Raw genomic sequence first — 20,219 nt, forward strand, 5'->3', positions numbered from 1 at the left:
TTTTTTGGAACAAAATAGTTGACTTTTCGACTTTTTTCGACAAAAAGTCGGTTGTTCGAAAGTCGATTTATAGAACCCTAACAATAACCTACCATAAGCCACACCTATGGATAATTACATGACTAATATCACAGTGTGAAGTTCAATATCGAGTCTACCACGTGTCAAAATTAAAATTTTTTAAAAATTCGACTTAAAATGAAATCTTAAAATTTTTGTTTATCAAATTTTTATGTAAATGTAAAGTTTCATCTTTACATTTTACTTAATGTACATTCGCAACTAAGTTAAACTATACATTTTTTACATAATGTAAACTGTTCTACTACCATTTTATACAACTCTGTATTAATTTAGCAAAACAGATGACTGTCAAAAAAAAAACTGTATCCCCTGACAGATTTTTGTTGGTTTTTTTACTCTTTTGGACAAATTTAGGCTTTAAAAAGAAAATTAAAAAAATATTTACAAAAATTATAGTTGGTTATGCTAAATAAGTTATGCATCCAATGTAAGTAATTGTTAGTTAAATAAAGATTCCATAAAATAATTACATTCATTTGTAAATAGTGTAAATGAACCTGGTTTTCAGGCTGCAACAGCTGCTACAGCCGCGGCTGCTGCTTCCACCGGTAATGTGCAGTTGGCCTCCATAATGGATTCCATAGATTCGGAAACATCCGAAGCTGGCCAATATCCAATGGAAGATTGTGGTGGTTTTATGGATCCAGAAGTTCAACGCATGATGCGTACGAATAATGAGGACGCTAGTGAATATCCCAAATATGGTTGGGTCGATATAACACAAAGTTTTAAATCAGCCTGCAGTGAATTGAATTTAGGTGAATTAGCTCAGGATATGCTGTTTGGTTTGTTTGAAGCCATGTCTGCCATTGAAATGATGGATCCAAAGATGGATGTGGGCATGGGCTATAATAAAAATGATGCCACTCCTCATACATTTGAGTCGGCGGTAGAGGCGGGTGTTTTAAAGCTGAATAACTTAACAAATGAAGAGCTTATTGGCATATTTGATGCTTTATTCACCTGTATAGTGTCCTGGCTAGAGGGAAATTCAATGGATCAGGTCTTATTTACTTGTTTCTATTTGCATGCTCCGGCCAAAATAGAGGATAAGTCTTTGAAGGCATTCTGCCATGCTGTCCGACATTTAATTATCCACATTAAGAACATTATTATATCAAGCAATGTCAATGAAGAAGAAGATTTTCAACTTTATGGCAATTCTTCACTTTTGGCGCCGGAAGATTCGTTTCAAGCTTCATTAATTCATGCAATGCTTAAGGAGGCTGAAGACGATTTAGTTAGACAGAGCAAGATGGCTCCCCAGCCTGAAGATATTATGGCGGTAGTTCACCGTCTGCGTTTTATGCGCCATTTTTATCAAGCCATTTATAGTTTGGACTGTGCCATGGTCAATAGCATCGATGAAGCGGTTATAAATGAGATTTATAAGCATTTGAATACTTCTTTGGAATTGACGCCGCAGATAAAGAAAACCATTGACAAAGGCACACAGCCCATAGAAGGATGTAAGTAACTACAGTTGTTAAGAATAGTTTATAATCTATATTTCATTATTTTAGCTGACTCTCCCAATCCTATTGGTTTTTCACCTCGTATTCACGATCGCAGTCAACCACCTACATTTCCGCGTAGCGTTAAAATGCGTGATCGACCTTCTAGTATAATGTTTCTAGAGGAATTGGTGCAACGTCTTAAATATGCCTGCAAAGTTATACGTATGCGAGACTACTATTCAGCACTGGTAGGATAAAATGACAATTATATCACGAAACTCTACTACTTTTAACCATTTTGTGTTGTAGAACTTTTTTATAGAATTTAGTCGTAAATCAGGACAATGCATACTTTCGCGCAGTGTACTTCAAGGTCTTTTTATATCAAGTCGCCGCTTGATTTTTGGCACAATTCCTGTCAAAGATTTCCTATGGGACTCTGTGCGGGTGTTCAATTCACCACCGATTTTGAATCCCAAAAATCCTCTGGCTATGGAACGTGATATTCAGTTGAATTTGGACTCATTCTTTCGCTACTGCATCAGCACATTTACACAATTTTTGCGTATTTGTGGCTTTAATCGCGCTCGTCAACGTGACAAGTTAGGTAGATTTATTGAAAGCTTCGACAGCATACAAGTCAAAGCAGCTCGTCTGGACTCACATCTTAGCATGTTGGCAAATGAGAAAGCTGTCGAAGGAAATGAACCTGCTGCTACAGCCCTAAAGTTTAGTACCCAGTTCGCTACATGGGTACTTTACAATTGCTTCAGAGCTATGATGCTGTATTTAATGTCTGGCTTTGAGCTGGAGTTGTATTCAGTACATGAATTTCTATACATTTACTGGTATCCCTATGAACTGCTCATAGGATTCATTGTATCGGCTCTGACAAGAACTGAGAAAAATCTATTGGCCCAAGAGGAATACGAAAAGGAACAACTGAGCAAGTTGCAAGCCAAAAATCGAAATAAGCCCAAGCCAAAAAAGAACAAAAAACAGCAACAGAAATCATATCGTCAGGAAATTTTCTACTATCACGCACTAATGAATATGTGCGGTGGCTTTTATAAGGCCATGTGTGCCTTAACTAAAGATGGTCGAATACGTCAACCCATGCCCAAGTTTGACAATGAAGAAATTCGTTTTAATCGCCGATTTGCGCCATTTGCTAATTTGACTTCACCACCACCAGTATCGTATGAAGAGTTCAAGAGTATAAGGGAACACATGATGAGTCCGCCATCATCAGATATTTATGATTTGGCGGCCAAGCACTTTGATCAGGCACGAAATGCTTTGGAATCGATACAAAATCCTGAACAAGAGGTATAAGCTACAATCAATCAATCAATTATTTGTAATATATTTGACTATATTGCTGTTTTTTTCAGATTCTGGACATGCTGCAGGTGGCGAAAACTAATTATATTGTAATGAATGTTTTGGCGAAAGGTCATCAGAAAGATACGAAACGTCAACCTGAATTTGATTTCTCTAAACATCGTCATTTTCCTATTATAAAATTAACTTAATGCTAAACAAATTTGTATGCATTATATTTTTATTGATTTATAATATAAACACAAATACAACGTGTGTACCTAGCTTAAGGGAAACAATATCGTCATTGGCTATTTACTATATCCTGTTTAAGACAAAATTCCTCTACATACCCTTTGTCTATTGGTAAGGGACAACTTTTGGGACAGGTATAGACAGCTATAACACCCCAGTCAACATTGGCATCTTTCAAATAGTTCAACATTTGCGGCATAATTTGAAATTCAAATACACGTTCAGCACCACATAAACCACACTTGGGAATATTGTGTAATTGTTCTTTGATAGTAGTTTCTGTGTCAGCTATCCATAATGCTTGCCCATTACGTTTGTAACGTATAATTTGCATAGGATCTTTATCGCATTCCTTGCGAAATTTTCGAAAATATTTGTCATCTATTTCCTCACTGCCTTTTGTGTACTTTTCCAACTCCGATTCGGGTAAATTTTGGAACTCTCCTGCTTTACCTGAAGCTGTTAATTGTTCCAACTTTTTCAGTTCCTGCTCTTCGTCTATATCTGATTTTGAATCATTTCTTATGTTGTCATCTTCATCAGTATTCATATCAATTTCCCATTCTGGAAACAAAATTTCTGGAATATGCTGGTTGTGAGCTTTAGCTGGAACAGACTCTTCAGTTGTACATGTCAATTTGTGAATTTTCCAGTGTAATCTTTGATGTGGTGCTCCACAGTAGTTGACTTTTTTACAACGACCACATTTCAAGGGACCCACACAACCACAGGCCATACACAGCTTCGTGTTGAGGGGAAGAACTTCAGGCTAAACAAAAACATATTATTATACTTTATAAAATTAAAGTAAATTACAAATAAAGGAGAAATTTACCACAGCCTCGCCTTCTTCCGGTGGTGGTACATCGGGGTAAAATTCATTGCGCAAAGGCAACTGACTTCGTAAAACTGTAATATTGCTATTGAAAAATAATTTGTTTCCATTAAATTGTACATTGTTCTCAACTTGATGCACTCACCTATTATCATTGGCACTAAAACATGATTCTGTCCGACAGACGAAAACATACACCATACGATGAAAATTGTAATCATCATCGAAAGGAGCATAAATCTGACACAAGAAGCTCTTTTGATTGTTGCACTTACTGCATTTTAAAGCTTCCGTTGTTGGTAAATCTCCCAAATGAAGCCATGCTGGCTTACCTCCCAGTTTACTTGGAAAGTGGGCATTTGTTAACCATTCACTTTCACATTCTTCAGCAAATCCTAGATCTATTCCTTGCATTCTTATATTTCTTCCTCTTGGAAATGAAAAAGTTTTACTCCGAGGAATTTCACGTGTAAAAACAAAATAACTTGTGGGTTGCCAGCATGTTTATTTGTTTTACTACATCTACCTCTCGATGTACACGATTTTTATTTCTAAATGTATTTCAATTTCAACACATAATTAAGAATTTTTATTTATAGAATTTTTGTAAATTTTATTGGTTCTTTTTGTGTAAAACAATGAAATTCAAAGTATTATTAAACTATTTTTTATATTTTATTTATTAATTTAGCAGACTACTAGAATCGTTGACTGCCGGCTTACAGTATATTTTAAGCCACCTTATAAATTTTTAGTGTCAGCCATTAACGCCGTTTATATTCATCGGCGCAGGTCTTTGTCACAGTTTATACGCAAATGAAAATAAAACGTAAAATTGTTAAATTTTTAATATAAAAGATCTAACACAACCAACACAGTTTATAATAAATACAAACGAAAAATAAATTAAATAATAAATTAAACGAGAAAAAGTATAAAAATTTTTTAAAAGAAAACAACGAAATTCCTTTGCAAATATTTGTTGTACATATATGATAAGAAAAACTATAAAAAACGAAAAAAAAAACGGAAGTGAGAAAAAAATTGTGAAAAGAGACAAAGAAGGAATTTATGCAATATTTATTTTTTACATATACAATGTACAAGTGAATATTTTTAAACCTGTAGAAAGAAAAGTTATTTTAAGACAAATAAAGAAAACTATAAGTTTTATAGTTTAACCAATAAAAGAAAAGAAGAGCTTAACAAAAAACCTAAAATAGAGATTGTTTTAAACCAAATTTCTACGGTCACAAACACACCACCCAATAAAAACATACAATAATACAACCACTTCAACCCAGCCAGCCAGCAGCAGCAGCACCTACCCCACCATCAGCACAACCTACTACCTTCAAAATACCTTTTATGGAAGATATACCCGGTCGTATAATTATTACTCATCATACACTTGTGTTTATTGTGTTTTTTTTTTATAAACAAAAGAGATAAGAATAACAAAAATTGAATATAAAACATTAATAATATGCAGAATAAGATTTTTCGCTAAAATTAGCAATAATTATTGTTAAACAATATATTGAACAGCTACTAACTGTTTTATAAATAATATATGTTTTAAAGGTACATATTAATTTTGTTTATATATATTATATCTAAGAAATCTTTAATATTTTAAAATTATACAGCAGTTTTAAGGTTTCATTTCTTCTTTATATTTATACAATATTTTTATAAAAATAACATATAGAACAACCTGCATTTTCCTATCATCAATACATCCACTCATCCATCGTTTCTTCAGTCATTCATTCATGCCCGATATTTTTCTTAGAGGTGATGCCACATTTAATTATAGTTTGTTAAGAATCCTTTTAAGCAATCTTTACAAATGCATTTTCCTGACAAAAAACATTTTACGATAAATGAAATTGAAGAATACAATTTAATTATACATATTAGTGAATTTTTATCCAAACATAGCAAAATTATATTGTTTTATTTATGAAACTTGTTATTTTTTGATATTTATTTAATAATTGCAAGTGTCATATTAACTCTATATTAACTATTGTTGCTTATTTAACATTCTATTTGTCTATTTCATTTTATAATTTTTTTTACTTGATTTAGTACATAGTTTGTTGCTTCTGTCATAATGTTGGTATTTTTATTATGGTTTTTTGTTTTCTATTAAAAAAGGCCCTAGTTTTCTCCAATTGAAAGTTTGCCAATTTCTTGCTTTGATGACGTTACAACAACGCATTATCCTCTATGGTGTGCTCTGCTCAATTTTATATATAGATCATCATAATATTATATAGTAGACTTTGGTTTTTTATTATTATGAATTATGCACAAACAGACAAACGTACAATATTAATTTCGAATAAAATAAACATTTTCATTTTATTATTGCTCACATTTTTATACCCTACACCACTTTAGTGGAGAGGGTAAATTTTGGGTTTGTGCTGATGTTTGTAACGCACATTAAAATGGTGATATACCTTAAAGTATAACAATCGTCATAGAATCGATTTCTGAGTCGATTAAGATTTGTCCGTCCATGTAAACCTCGCAATTTTGAAGGTAATTCAATGAAATTTGGCACATGATATTTTATGGTACCGTAGATGAAGCCTATTGAAAATGGTTTACATTGTTCCATTATTTCACCTAGGCCCCATACAACTGAACCAGCCGAAAAGGGCTTTTAAGTTCATAATTATGTTTAATATACTCATATCTCGACAATAAGTTGCAAAAACCAAGTTCTATACAAAACTTGATAAGTCCTCATATGACCCTAGCCTGTATGAAAAGCCCCCAACAATATTTCACTTAAATGTCCACAATTTTATTCAACAATAAACGGCTTAAGTATGTATATCTGAGGCAAGGTACAATTCAACTTAAATGCTTTATTATGGCAACTAAATCACATTATATTTGTGTAAAAGGTATAGGGTATTATATGGTCGGCCTCTCCCGAATATAATTCCTTACTTGTTTCTCTTTCATTTGCCAAATCTTTCGAATTTTTTCCTTTTATTTTATTGTGTTGTACAATGTACATATGAACATACTTTTGTACACAATTAGTATAAATGCCGGCTGTCCTATTTATTAAATATAAACTATTATTTGGTGCATTAATACAATTGCTCTGATCAGAACAGAGATTTTGTATATAATTGCATGTTTGCTGTTAATTAGTTAAAATTGGAATTGATTAAAAAAAACTCTTTTAAGTTTTATAATTTATAAATGCAATATTTATTTGCTCTAAAGTGGAAAAATTGAATTAAATTAAAAATAGTGATGTGTTGAGAAATTTAATTTTAAAAGTCTTTCGAAATCCGACAAAAAACGACTTTAAATCATACTTGCAACATAAGTTTGTATTTAAACTTTAAAACTTAAATTTAAATCAGTTTCCACCATCTGTTAAGGACGAAATTTGACTAAATTCCAACATTTTGCTTGAAAGTTTAACAAATCTTATTTTCGTTTTATTATCACCAAAATTTTGAAATTCACTAAAAATTCATTTATCAAAAAAAAAAAAAAAAAAAAAAATTGAAACAATATTTAAAAATCTTTTTTCCCTATTTTTTTTTATAATTTTTTTTTTACACAAAAATTTTAATTTCCAAGAATAATTAAATTAAAAAATAAATCATTTTCATTTGTGAATCAAAAATATAAATCTCAATAAAAAATTAGTTTTTATTTTAAATACGAATTATATATTTCTGTTTAACTTGTTTTAATCGCTACTATGTCATGACTATTTAATACCCATAACAACAGTTGATTCTGGCTGTATCCCACTTTTATAATACGGTGATTTCCCCTTCTTTTTATCAAGGAATATAGAACACAAATACACAAATTAACATCGTCATTGTGCTGATACTGCTAAAACTGTATTAAAACTATACATACATCTTATAAAAACATTTAACTTTTAATTGTAGTTGAAGCAAGAAGAAAAATAAGAAATTTACGAATAAAAAATGTCGGACTTTGTGACACAAGATATTGTACACGAACTATGGAATGAAATTGTTAAAAGACATTGGGCCTATTTCGATACCGAAGAAAGTATAGTAAAGTTAGAGAAACGTAAACAATTAGAAGGTAAATTTAATGTTTTAACTTCTGAAATATATTTGAAAAATGAAATTGTTATTTTATCATTGCAGATTGCCTAAAGGAATTCCTATGCATAGTGCAACATGATCGTAAATTCTTTTTACCCGAAACAGCAAAAGTATTAAAGAATTCCATAAGAGATTTAGAGGATTTCAGTGCCCAAAAAGCCATAACGGCGTTCGAGTCGATAAGTCAATATGCAAATAATTTATTTACAAAACCATGGCGTAAAGAATTTCGTATTTTAAAGGTAAACTATTACAAATATAAAAGTAAAAAAAAAATTTATAAATATTATTATATTCCTTTAGATGTATTCGGGTTTCTATCAACATGAAATCAAATCGAATTTATTAGATGCTGAAAAACTATTTGAAGCCATGGGCTATCGCCGTTTATCGGATGACACCCTTATCTTGGATGGACCCATTTGTCCCGATCAAGTTACAAATGTTTCTCGTGACGCTATGACGGCTTATGTTGAATTGCAAATTATAAAACACATTTATACAGGTCTAGATACTATAGGAATTAATTGTTCCTGGCTGGACATTTTTCGTTATCGTGAAAAATATACGGGTATGTGAAAAAAAAGAATATCCATTTGTTTTGCATAAAAATTATACATTTCTACACTTTACAGGTGGAGCTTCACAAGCTGTAAAAGCTCTAGCTTATTCAGTTGAAGAAAAACGTTTTCGTTCTAGACAGAAAGCTTTGGCCGGTGATAATTATGGTTATATCGATGTACAACCGTCATCGAATTATTTCACCTCCACAAATACACAATTTTGTCCAGCTCAATGTCAGTGCAATCTTTATCAACAGCAACCACCAGTCTCCAGACATCGACCAATGCCTCAGCCAAATGGCATGTGTTGTGTACCTGAACATCATCAACAGCAACAACAATCTTCAAGAACTACATCAAATTTAGTTTATAGTAACATGGCCTATCCCCCTCAACATCACTACCAACACAATCATCATCATGGAGGTATTTTAAACGATAGTGGAGGTGTACCTATGTCACAGATGTCCCACTCAAGAAGTTTAGAACACTACTCTGAACCAGCCAGTCATCATCATAACATTTTGCCACATCGTCATTCATTCGATCATCAACAACAAGGTTGCACAGGACAACATCACCAGCAACAGCCACACCAACCACATCATTACTATCAGCATCTTAATCAGCAGCAACAACATTTATATGAAACACCTTACGATTGTATTGATGGCAATTCGATGGGTGGTGGTAGTAGCACCATTTCATATGCTGCTGTTACCGCTAATGCTGTAGCTGGAACAGCTACATCGGGTGTTGTAAGTGGCGGTGGCAGTAATTGCAATCTTAACTCCAACTCAACGTATTCTCATCCTTATAATGTTTCCGGTAATCGTTTTCCCTTGCCACTAAATATTTCAAATCAATTATCAGCTTATGATAATATTCAATCCTCCAACTATGTGGGTCCTCAAGAACCAACGTATGCCCACATTGCAGATCAACACATGTATTCCTCAGTCTCGAAATTACCCCAGAATTGTATGTTAAATTCAGCCGGTTACAATCAAACGAACCATATTCATGGCGTGCAAAATCCTTCCTTAGCCAAAGAATCCCTTCAAAGACAGCGTTCTTATCAGCCTGAACAACTAATTAATTTCGAAGATCCTTCAATAATGCCACCAACCACACCACAACAATTTGATCCGCTCAATCCATATCGCCATGGTTATGAATCATCCAATCATATAATGGATAAACGTTACAATATGGGCAATATTATGGAAAGTCCCCTTGTTCCGCCTGCCGCTTCGTCTTGCCAGCAGCAACAGCATTATGCTACCACCTGCAAACCCACTGTTATAAATGACGATTTTTATGTGTATGCTAAACCAACGCCAAGGGAAAATCGCAAACCTCTACAGAATGCAATGAATGTACGAAAATCTTCATACAACTCGGCAGATCGGGGCGACACAACAGATATAAGTTATGAGTCAGCTAACGATGATTTCATGAATTTGCCGCCACAAGAGAACGAACGCAGTCACTTGCGTTCTCCTACACAATTTACAAAGAATCAAGACGGTGTAGGTTCGTTTGAGTCATGGAATTATGTTTTTCAAAATTTAGAAAGATCAGGCTACTCAAAAGATCTGGGTGAACGGGAAGACTTTTTAGTTAAATCTTTAGATTTGGACTCGCTTAATATTAATAACGATACTTCAACCAGTCAGAGCAGTTCGGCTGAGAAGAGAAGATCTAATTATGCAGGAAATGATAATAAAACTACAATACAACAGCAGCAACAACAGGTACAGCCACAACAGGAACCTAAACAAAAAAGCAGAACTTTTGAAAATACAAAATATTCATCGAAAAATAATACGAAAATGGAAATTACAGCTTCTGCTTCTTCCTCTATAAACGGTAGCCAAAGGCAGAAAACTTCAATGGACAATAATACAAAGAAAATAAAATCGGCCCTTAAACAAACCAATGAAACCTCAAAATCCAATACCAACAACATTAATCCAAATCATCATCCCAATAAAACACAACCAAAAACTAATGACAATAAAACACCACCCAAGACAATGAACAATAACAATAATGACTCTGTAACAAATACGGCAAATGGCAGCACACAACGCAAAAAATCCTCAACGTCAACGACAACAAGAAAAACAACTGCATCTGTTGGTTCCTCAAGCGCAACCCCTAATGCAACCCAAATTATTGTTTCTAGTCCCTCCGAATGGAGTTGTAGTTTTTGTACCTTCCTTAATCCCAATACAAAGCGTATTTGTGAAATGTGCTGTCGCTCTAAAGACTTTAATTTGGATTCATCCACAACTTCTACTGCTGCCGGAGGAGCAGGCACTAGTGTGGCTCACAATACCCCAACATGTGCTTAAAATTGCATGAGCTAAAGAAAACCTAAAGAAATTATTTCATAAAAACGTACCTGCATTGGATGATTTTCTCTTTTTTTAAGTTTGTTCTGTGGAAAAAATAAAATATTAAGGTTTCCTTATTCACACTCTTTCACTTCTCATCATTATACATATAATAATCAATCTACTTACTACCTTTATTTTTAAATAATTTTTGTTTTGTTTTTTATTATTATTAACTACAAAAGATCTTAAAGATCCCAGACTTAGCTATATTATATCCTAAAATAAACAAAAAAATAAAACATGAATTTTTTTCAACAATATGAAAACAAAATGGACTGAAGAATTTAAAACATGTTAGTTGTACGTGTATGTTAGTCAAATTGTAAACATTTATTTGTGGCAATCGTCTTTCTAATACAACCTAAATAATACATCAAATTTGATAAATAATTATAAAATGCAAAATATACTATAATCTTACTTGCATACTTGCAATTATGTATGTAATACATAATACGCTTTATAATTACAAAAAAAACAAAAGAATACTTAAAATGAAATAAAACAATATTTAATCACAACTTAATTTTATGATTCATTTGTTTAATAACTTTTTAAGGATTTTTTCATAAATATTGGGCAAGTTTTTGTTTTAAATTTGAATTCTCAGTAGAAAAGAAAAAAAAATTTGTTTTTAAATATTTTGTTTACGATATAAACGATACAAAGTTTTTAATTTCAAAAACTATGGAATACCGGCCATTTTCTTTTCTTATTTTTATTTTAGTTAAAATTTGCATATTTATTTCGAATTTATTTTTTCACATAAACAAATATACATATAACTTAATATAGTAATCTTCCTTGAACTTTAGAAATAAGCAAAAACAAAATGAGTATAAATTTAATAACTACACATAAGTTTCCAAAATGTGCCTCCCCCTTAAAAAAGAACAAGTTTTAAGTTTTATAATTTATGAAAGAAAATACACCTTGAAAACAAAAATCCCTTAAAGATCTTTCGTTTAGGTTTTATAGTTCATCGTAAGGGACGAAATTGCAATTACACGAATAACATTTTATTCTACTATATATTTACTTCATTCAATAGTAATTAGTTTTCATGAGTTGTTAAAGTAAGATTTCATAAAGTCAAGATATCATTTCGTCCATTAAGGTCTACTCTAAAATCAGCCCTTAAGAAGTTTTTATATTTTAATATCACTAAGGGCGGGTTTTTTTCTGATAAAGATAATCTTCATTCTTTGGTTAAACCAGGTTAAATACATGTTTCGTGTTTTTCAGTAATCAGTAAAGTTACTTAGGGCGGGTTTCTTTCACATCAGTTAAACTAGGCTTAACTTGCTGTTAGATTAAACTCGGAACAAATTTAGGCGGACTTTAAACGATGATTGTGTTTTTCAGCTTTAGATATAAGCTCAGTTAACTTTGTTAGTATTGTCAACTTTTCACTCAAAAACATAAACAATGAATAGCTGTTTTTTGCGAACAATACTTTTGTAAAATGGAAAATTTTGCAAAAATGTTAAATAAACATTTAAAACAATAATAAATAAAACAATGTAGATTATCTTTATCGGAAAAACTCGCCCTAAGTGTTATTGGCCAATTAAACTTAAGTTATATAAGTGAGAAAACACAATTTACAAAAACAATAAAACAATGATTTCGGAAGAACAAAAACATAATATTTTAAGAAAATTGCAATTTTTTGATTTGTTTTGTTTTATTTTTTATTGTTTGAAATGTTTATTTAAAATTTTTCCAAAATTTTTAATTTTACAAAACTATTATTTGCAAAAAACAGCTGTTTATATTTTTGAGTAAAAAGTTGTCAATACTAACAAAGTTAACTGAACATAAATCCATAACTGAAAACACAATCATCGGTTAAAGTCCACCTAAATTTGTTCCGAGTTTAATCTAACAGTAAGTTGAGCCCAGTTTAACAGAGTAGTAAGAAACCCGCCCTTATTGTCTTAGTTTAACTGAGTGTAATTGGCCAATTAAGCCTAAGTTATAAGTGAGAACACACAATCAACAAAAACAATAAAAAAATGAATTCGAAAGAAGTAAAATTAAATATTTTATGTAACTAGTAATTTACTGATTTCTTTTATCAATATTATTGCTGTTTTAAATGTTAATTTATATTTTTTCTAAAATTTTACATTTTACGAAAGTAATATTGGCAAAAAAACAGCTGTTTACGTTTTTGACTGAAAAGTTGGCAATACTAAGTTAACTGATTCTATATCCATAGCTGAAAAACACAATCATCGGTTAAAGTCCGCCTTAATTTGTTCCGAGTTTAATCTAACAGCAAGTTAAACCTAGTGTAACTAAATAGTAAGAAACCTGACCTAAGAAAAAGTTCAAACAAAAAACTGTATATTTAAAATTCTTTTTTATTTATTTATTTATTTATTTATTTTTGTTAAAATTTTAACATTTTTATAAAAATAAATCAAAATTCTGTCGAATTTTTGCATATAAAAACGAATTGCAAAGTATTTTCTGAAATTTGAAATATATTTATTATCATTCACTATATTTGAATAATATTAAAAGACCTTGTAACAAAAGCAATGGGTAAAGAAATGACTGCTTCAAAAAATTTAAATAACCTAACGCATGGGATCTTAATTTTGGAATAGGGCTAAAAACTTTGCAATAAATTCTTATTAAATAAGTTTATATCCTTAAACTTAAAGTGTAAAAAATCAGCTTAGAATAACTTTTTGAGACGATCAAGCTATGCTGTTTGTCCCCGACCCAAGAACGTAGCACCAATCAATTATGGATCCAATCTAATAACCCAGTTCCTTTCTATCCGAAGAACATTTCAATAATGTAATTAACCGCGTCTTAGTAAGAATTTGATCTGCTCAATCAATATCCTCGTGTTTATGAAACATCAAATAATATTTTGGTCATTTGTAGTATTTCATATCAGGCTAATTATGAAGACCCCTTTTGGAAACACTCCAATGGAAGTTAATTATACAGAATAGTTCTGTATATAGATTTTTGATGATTGAATTGATAAAGTGAGGATTGCCTGTCAGAATAAGAGGTAGCAAAAGTTTGAAGCAGTCCAATAGCTAGTTTACAGAGATTAATTATAAAATACCTGAAACGCCAAACAAGGTGCTAAAACGTTTTTAAATTACCTTTCTTTAAAATGTTATAATTATCTTTTCTAACAATTCTATCACTATCCTAAATAAACATTTATACAAAACTCTACAAGAATCCTATAGAAAACTAATGAAACTTGTCGTAAATACAACAAATATATTGAATATATATTTATCTTAAAAATATATACTATATATTAACTGAAAAAGAAAAAATAACCATAATTAATGTTAAACATAAAGAAACAAAACTAAAACTTATTAAACAAAACTATGAGCTCCCAAAAGAAATGGTTTAAATTTTAACAAAAAGTGAAAACAAAATGTAAAATAAAACTGAAAAACTTTTACTAATAAAAAAATCTTTAAAATTTTACCTAAAAGTATATTAATTTTTAGAAAATATAACTTATATTTAATAATAAATATTTAATAACAATAATAAAACCGTTTAAACACTACTTACCTAAACATTTTAATATTTATAACTACATACGTATCATATAGTACATATGATATGTGTATGTATGATTTTAATGCGTTCAGTTTTCATATAATTTAAATATTTTTCAAAAACAAAAGGTTGTTAAACACCTGAAAGAAAATAATTAAAACAAACAAAAAAATATTAATAAAAAGAGAGAAAGAAATGCATAGATCTTAATTAATAAAATTAATTAAAAGAAAGTGTTAAAGAATATTGTAGTTGCGAATGTATGTATGTAATGAGATTGAAAGAGTTTTGCAATAAAATTGTAAAGTAATGAGTCTGTATTACGTTGGATTAAATAAACAATAAAAACAACTATTAAATTTAAACAAAAATATAAAACATGATTTTCATTGCTTCAAAGTATTTTAATTAGATTTTTTATTAAGTATTTATAACAAAAGTAATTTTCAAGAATAATACAAAACACTTTTACCAAAATGAAAATATTTGGAAACATGTTTTGGTTAATGAAAATTCAGATTATTATATGATATATATTTCCATCTATCTATCTATCTATCTATCTATCTATCTATCTATCTATCTATCTATCTATCTATCTATCTATCTATCTATCTATCTATCTATCTATCTATCTATCTATCTATCTATCTATCTATCTATCTATCTATCTATCTATCTATCTGGAAAGTTGGTTTGGACTAGTAAGACATTTTTATCTGTAATATAAAGATAATAAACCATATTAATTTGGACTTAAAACAAAGTTCTATTTATATATTTTTCAAACAAAAGCAATTAAAATATATTGCTGTAATGTAATGGGTTGAGTAATCTTCTTTGGGCTTAATTTTAAATGTAAATAAACTCGTCGATTTTGTAAGCCTCTTTAGCTCAGTGGCAGAGCACTGGTCTTGTAAACCAGGGGTCGTGAGTTCAATCCTCACAGGAGGCAAAAAAGAAACTTTTTAATATTTTAAAGCTTAAAACAAATTACAAATCCACTTGTAACAATTATCTTGAAATATACTATAAAAGTAATTTCTTTAAGCCAAACCTTTCAAATTTAAATCGTTCTTTTAAGTACGGCAAATAAGCATTTGTATATTACATGTAAATACATAGATATAAATAAAACTCGCCGAAATAAAAAGCCTCTTTAGCTCAGTGGCAGAGCACTGGTCTTGTAAACCAGGGGTCGTGAGTTCAATCCTCACAGGAGGCAAAACATTTTTATGTGTACATATGTATCAGACAAATGACAAGTGATACCAATCGATGTAGTTTAAAATTCGAATAAAAAATCGAAAAAGTTCGTTCTTATTTCTAGTAAAAAACATTACTTTGTAAGACATAATCATTACCAAGTCCTTACTTTAAATTCCACTTGTAATGGTGGCGTTAAGTAAATTTATTTTGTAAGCTCTGATTCCTACTCTGTTTTTTTATCAAATTATGTAAATATTACTCTCAAGTAATGGGTTGAGTAAGCGTTTCCTGGATAATTTTAAATTGTAATAAAACTCGTCGAAGTTAAAAGCCTCTTTAGCTCAGTGGCAGAGCACTGGTCTTGTAAACCAGGGGTCGTGAGTTCAATCCTCACAGGAGGCAAACCACTAAACTTTTTTTAATAAAAAATTTTTTGAATTACAGTGTAACTAGAACATTAGTTTGCAATTAAAAATTTTTCTACTTATTACTTTGAAGCCAATTATGAGGGAAAACTTATTTAACAATATTTCGATATTAATTATGTAATTTCAATACGAGATAGTAATACCTAACTATATCGTACTGATATCGTTTATCATTATTATCACTTATATATTGTTTGAAGATGTCAGATTGTGACTAAAAATATGTTTAATAATTATCGAGTAGTAAATAGAATCTTTAATAATTTCTAAAATTTTATGTTACATTTCACATTTCCTTCAATTGAAATATTTTAAAAAACTTGTCGAAATCACAGGCCTCTTTAGCTCAGTGGCAGAGCACTGGTCTTGTAAACCAGGGGTCGTGAGTTCAATCCTCACAGGAGGCAACATTTCATGCTGAAGGTTTGATTTTTATAAAAATTTAACTATTGAATATTTGTTATGAATTTAAAAGATTTGAAAACGATTCCGAACTCTAGTAAAACGGGCGGCTTTTTGATCGTTTCTTAAAAGAAAGTTTTTGTAAGATAAAACTAGGGTTGATAAGAATTTTAAATTAGTATAGAGTTCTATGGACTAAAAACAAATTTCCTTTGGCAAATTTACATGTTGCTAAACATGACTATAAACATATGCATTAAATATACATACATATTTCAATGGATATGTTGAAGCAACATTTCCTTTAAAAATATGTTGTTAAAAACTATTGTTTATAAACATTTTACTGTAACTTTTTACATAAACATACTCAGCAACATGTAGTCCAATACGATCGAAAATAATCAATTACATTTTTAAAAATATTATATCAATTTAGTTATTTAAAATTAAAGATTTTTATAATTCTCAAACATCTTTTTATAAGATTTGTGTTCATTTTTTTGTAAACCATTTCGTTTGCATTCTAACACAAAAACAATACAAAAGAAAGTAAATAAGTAAACAGAGAAAAACAATTAGTCATATTAAATTCAAAATAAAGAATGTGATGAAAGTATGTACACCCGTTTAAACGCTGAAAATTGAGTCACACTCAGCGAGGAGAGAGTAGAAGCAAAATTAAAAAACCCGTTATAAAGACGAGCGAAAAATGTAAGCCTCTTTAGCTCAGTGGCAGAGCACTGGTCTTGTAAACCAGGGGTCGTGAGTTCAATCCTCACAGGAGGCAACTCATTAAAAAGTTTTTTTTTTTAATTAAAGATTTTTTAAATTAAAAACAAAAATGTAAATATTACTGAATTCTGGACTTATGGCAATTCTGTTTCTAAAAGTTATTACAAAAATAATATTTATGGAAGCCGAATGAAACATGAAAGCTGTGACGCTCAGAAATATTTATAAAATATGTACAACATCGTATAATAAAAAATATAAATAATTCATATAATCAAACTTGTAAACAAATTTTAGAGGTTTTTTGATCTGCATCTTCTGGCATCACCTTCTATAAACATAAACAAAAATCTCTTAAAATGTTAGAATTCTCTTTAAACCTATAATGGCCACTAGTTGAATTCATATATTCGTGGATCTAAAAATATCTGGCAAAATGAGTAGAATGTATGTATCTATTAGGTACATATCTACCTCCCCACGTTGTTAGACATAAAATTTTCTTACTTTTTGAAAATTAGTGCAGTTTTCGTTGAGTTTTCCTACAGTTAATGTCAATACATTAGCTTGTACTACAAATAAGTTAAATAATTTATTTAAATTTATTCTTAAAATAAATTAAAAATAATTAAAAAAACAAGTGCAAAAATGTCGTTTATTGAGAGAACTGGTTTCTTTGCCGATTACTATTTGAATTTGAAAAATTCTATTAACAATTTCGAGGAGGAAATTGAAAAAATTAAATTGTGCAAAAATGATCTAGAACGTGTAAAATTTTTAGAGAATTTAAAAGGTGTCCCGGAACAAGACGATAAATTGTCCATAAAACGAGAGTTTGAGGGTAAAAATTCGGTTGCAGCAGCTGAATTTAAGGAAAAGGGCAATTTAGCTTTTAAATCAAAACAATGGCTGGAGGCTATGGTTTTATATACCAAAAGTTATGTAGCTTTGCCGGAGGATAAAGGTATATATTTAAGAGTAAATACAAAAGAGTGTTTATATAGCTCTTTCTCTCTCTCTTTAATAATAACATTGTTCTCTGTTTGTCACTATGATACAGTTCTCGAAAAAGCTATTATTTTGGCCAATCGTTCGGCTTCTCTTTATCATATGGAAAAGTACGATGAGACTTTAATTGATATAAAGCGTTCTTTGGATTATGGCTATCCCAAAGATTTGTTGTATAAACTCTACGATCGCCAGGCCAGATGTTATATGGCCAAAAAGGATTACCCCAATACCATTCACTGTTTCAAGTATTTACTTCTCTAATTAATCTAATTTCTCTTGTATCTATTAAATATACTATCATTGTTTTTACAGAAAATTTATTACCGCTTTGGATGATGCACCTTCTGTACAATCTGATAAACGTTCTAAAATGATTATGGATGCCATGACCATGATTAAAATGTTGGAAAGAGATCCTCGCACCAATAAACAAATTGAGTTCCAAAAGAAAAAAGGCATTTCCCCTGAAATTATACCCAGTTTGGCTATTCCAGATGAAAAGGAACTACTAAGTCCTTCTATACGTTTTGATGAGAGTCGTCAAGAAGGTCGTTTCGCTCGTGCAGCTACTGATATTAAAGTAGGCGAAGAAATTTTGATCGAGAAACCCTTTGTGGCAGTGCTTTTAGAAAAATTCTCTAAGTCCCATTGTGATCATTGTTTTATAAGGTAAGAAATAACGGGAATAGGTTAAATTAATCCTTTTTTATAACGCTATCATGTCATATTTATTCTAGAACTGCCATACCAGTGGCCTGTCCCAAATGTGCCGATGTTATCTACTGTTCCGAAAAATGCCAGCAAAGAGCAATAAACTCCTATCACAAATACGAATGTGGCATGCTACCTACAATTTGGCGCTCGGGTGCCTCGGTTAATTGTCATATGGCTCTGCGTATATTTGCCAATAAATCGGTAAAGGAATTTTTACAAATTGCCGATAAAGTGGATACAAAACTCTATATAGAACAAATACAACAGTGAGGAAATAAATTCTTTATTAAAAAAATAAATTGTCTCTAAAACGATTTCAAATTTAAATTACAGATTACCGAAAGACGATTATAGAAGAGTTTCTCACTTGTTAAGACATGAAGACACTAGAACCGCTTCAAATTTCTTTCAACATACTTTAATGGCCCGCTTTCTAACCAAATGTTTACTAAAATCGAACTACTTTGGCGATAATGCCAAATCGGAAGATATTGTAAAAATTGAGGCTTTGGTTTTAAGAAGTTTACAATTTTTACAATTCAACACTCACGAAGTGGCTGAATTGCATAAATCTCAACGGGATGGCAGTGAAAAGACACTATTTATTGGTGGTGCTTTATATCCCAATTTAGCTTTATTCAATCACTCCTGTGATCCAGGTGTTGTAAGGTAAATTTCTTAATCATGATCCTATTATATGAAGTTTTAAATAAAATTGATTTTTTTCAGATATTTCCGAGGCACTACTATACACATTAACACCGTTAAACCGATTGAAGCTGGCCTGCAAATATCAGAAAATTATGGTCCCATTTATACGCAAGAGGAACGTAATGAACGTCAAACAAAATTACTGGATTTATATAAGTTTGAATGTTGTTGTGATGCTTGTTTAGAGGATTGGCCAACATTTGATAAATTGCGCACCGATATTATCCGTTTCCGTTGTGATGCACCCAATAATTGTACTGCTGTTGTTGAGGTGCCACCATCTTGCAACGACTTTATGATTAAGTGCCCCAAATGTTTGGAGTGTACCAATATTTTGAAGGGTTTAAAAGTGATGCAGGTGGGTAGATATGCTTTTATCAGATAAAGAGATAGCTGGATAGA

General features: G+C 30.7%; 4 protein-coding genes and 5 non-coding genes across 10 annotated transcripts in view; 8 read left to right on the forward strand and 1 right to left on the reverse strand.

Moving 5' to 3' along the window:
• Positions 1 to 360: 360 nt before the first annotated feature.
• On the forward strand, positions 361 to 3,163 carry LOC111683720 (N-alpha-acetyltransferase 35, NatC auxiliary subunit homolog). Its single transcript, XM_023445820.2, has 5 exons — positions 361 to 511; positions 571 to 1,553; positions 1,608 to 1,789; positions 1,851 to 2,870; positions 2,936 to 3,163. Exons 1-5 carry the CDS (start codon positions 501 to 503, stop codon positions 3,074 to 3,076), a joined length of 2,337 nt encoding a protein of 778 aa, XP_023301588.2. The 5' UTR covers positions 361 to 500; the 3' UTR covers positions 3,077 to 3,163.
• On the reverse strand, positions 3,088 to 14,642 carry LOC111683722 (programmed cell death protein 2). The gene is made up of 4 exons (XM_023445821.2): positions 14,620 to 14,642; positions 4,100 to 4,384; positions 3,955 to 4,039; positions 3,088 to 3,888 (listed from the first exon to the last, which is right to left on the reverse strand). Exons 1-4 carry the CDS (start codon positions 14,625 to 14,627, stop codon positions 3,169 to 3,171), a joined length of 1,098 nt encoding a protein of 365 aa, XP_023301589.2. The 5' UTR covers positions 14,628 to 14,642; the 3' UTR covers positions 3,088 to 3,168.
• LOC111683741 (protein tamozhennic) lies at positions 5,051 to 11,573 on the forward strand. Of its 2 annotated transcripts, none has more exons than XM_023445852.2 (5): positions 5,051 to 5,538; positions 7,899 to 8,061; positions 8,127 to 8,326; positions 8,388 to 8,655; positions 8,720 to 11,573. In XM_023445852.2, the coding sequence occupies exons 2-5, from the start codon at positions 7,938 to 7,940 to the stop codon at positions 11,005 to 11,007; spliced, it is 2,880 nt and encodes a 959-aa protein (XP_023301620.2). In that variant the 5' UTR covers positions 5,051 to 5,538; positions 7,899 to 7,937; the 3' UTR covers positions 11,008 to 11,573. The 2 variants fall into 2 exon arrangements, with proteins under 2 accessions (XP_023301620.2, XP_046810574.1); XM_046954618.1 differs by lacking the exon at positions 5,051 to 5,538 and adding an exon at positions 7,159 to 7,315.
• Positions 14,643 to 15,490: 848 nt separating the features above from the next.
• Positions 15,491 to 15,562, forward strand: Trnat-ugu. Its single transcript has one exon. It is a non-coding gene; the product is annotated as a tRNA-Thr (tRNA).
• Positions 15,563 to 15,760: 198 nt separating this feature from the next.
• Trnat-ugu lies at positions 15,761 to 15,832 on the forward strand. Its single transcript has one exon. It is a non-coding gene; the product is annotated as a tRNA-Thr (tRNA).
• A 314-nt stretch (positions 15,833 to 16,146) lies between these two features.
• Positions 16,147 to 16,218, forward strand: Trnat-ugu. The gene has a single exon. It is a non-coding gene; the product is annotated as a tRNA-Thr (tRNA).
• A 361-nt stretch (positions 16,219 to 16,579) lies between these two features.
• Positions 16,580 to 16,651, forward strand: Trnat-ugu. Its single transcript has one exon. It is a non-coding gene; the product is annotated as a tRNA-Thr (tRNA).
• Positions 16,652 to 17,364: 713 nt separating this feature from the next.
• Positions 17,365 to 17,436, forward strand: Trnat-ugu. The gene has a single exon. It is a non-coding gene; the product is annotated as a tRNA-Thr (tRNA).
• A 477-nt stretch (positions 17,437 to 17,913) lies between these two features.
• LOC111683726 (SET and MYND domain-containing protein 4) overlaps positions 17,914 to 20,219 on the forward strand; it is a 4,162-nt gene continuing 1,856 nt past the window's right edge. The window contains exons 1-6 of the mRNA XM_023445827.2: positions 17,914 to 18,345; positions 18,442 to 18,637; positions 18,705 to 19,061; positions 19,130 to 19,372; positions 19,440 to 19,775; positions 19,836 to 20,175. Coding sequence (XP_023301595.2) covers positions 18,030 to 18,345; positions 18,442 to 18,637; positions 18,705 to 19,061; positions 19,130 to 19,372; positions 19,440 to 19,775; positions 19,836 to 20,175 — 1,788 coding nt within the window. The 5' untranslated portion in view covers positions 17,914 to 18,029. The remainder of the gene's footprint in view (positions 18,346 to 18,441; positions 18,638 to 18,704; positions 19,062 to 19,129; positions 19,373 to 19,439; positions 19,776 to 19,835; positions 20,176 to 20,219) is intronic.

Source organism: Lucilia cuprina, chromosome 6 (assembly GCF_022045245.1).
Source record: "Lucilia cuprina isolate Lc7/37 chromosome 6, ASM2204524v1, whole genome shotgun sequence".
NCBI lineage: Eukaryota > Metazoa > Arthropoda > Insecta > Diptera > Calliphoridae > Lucilia > Lucilia cuprina.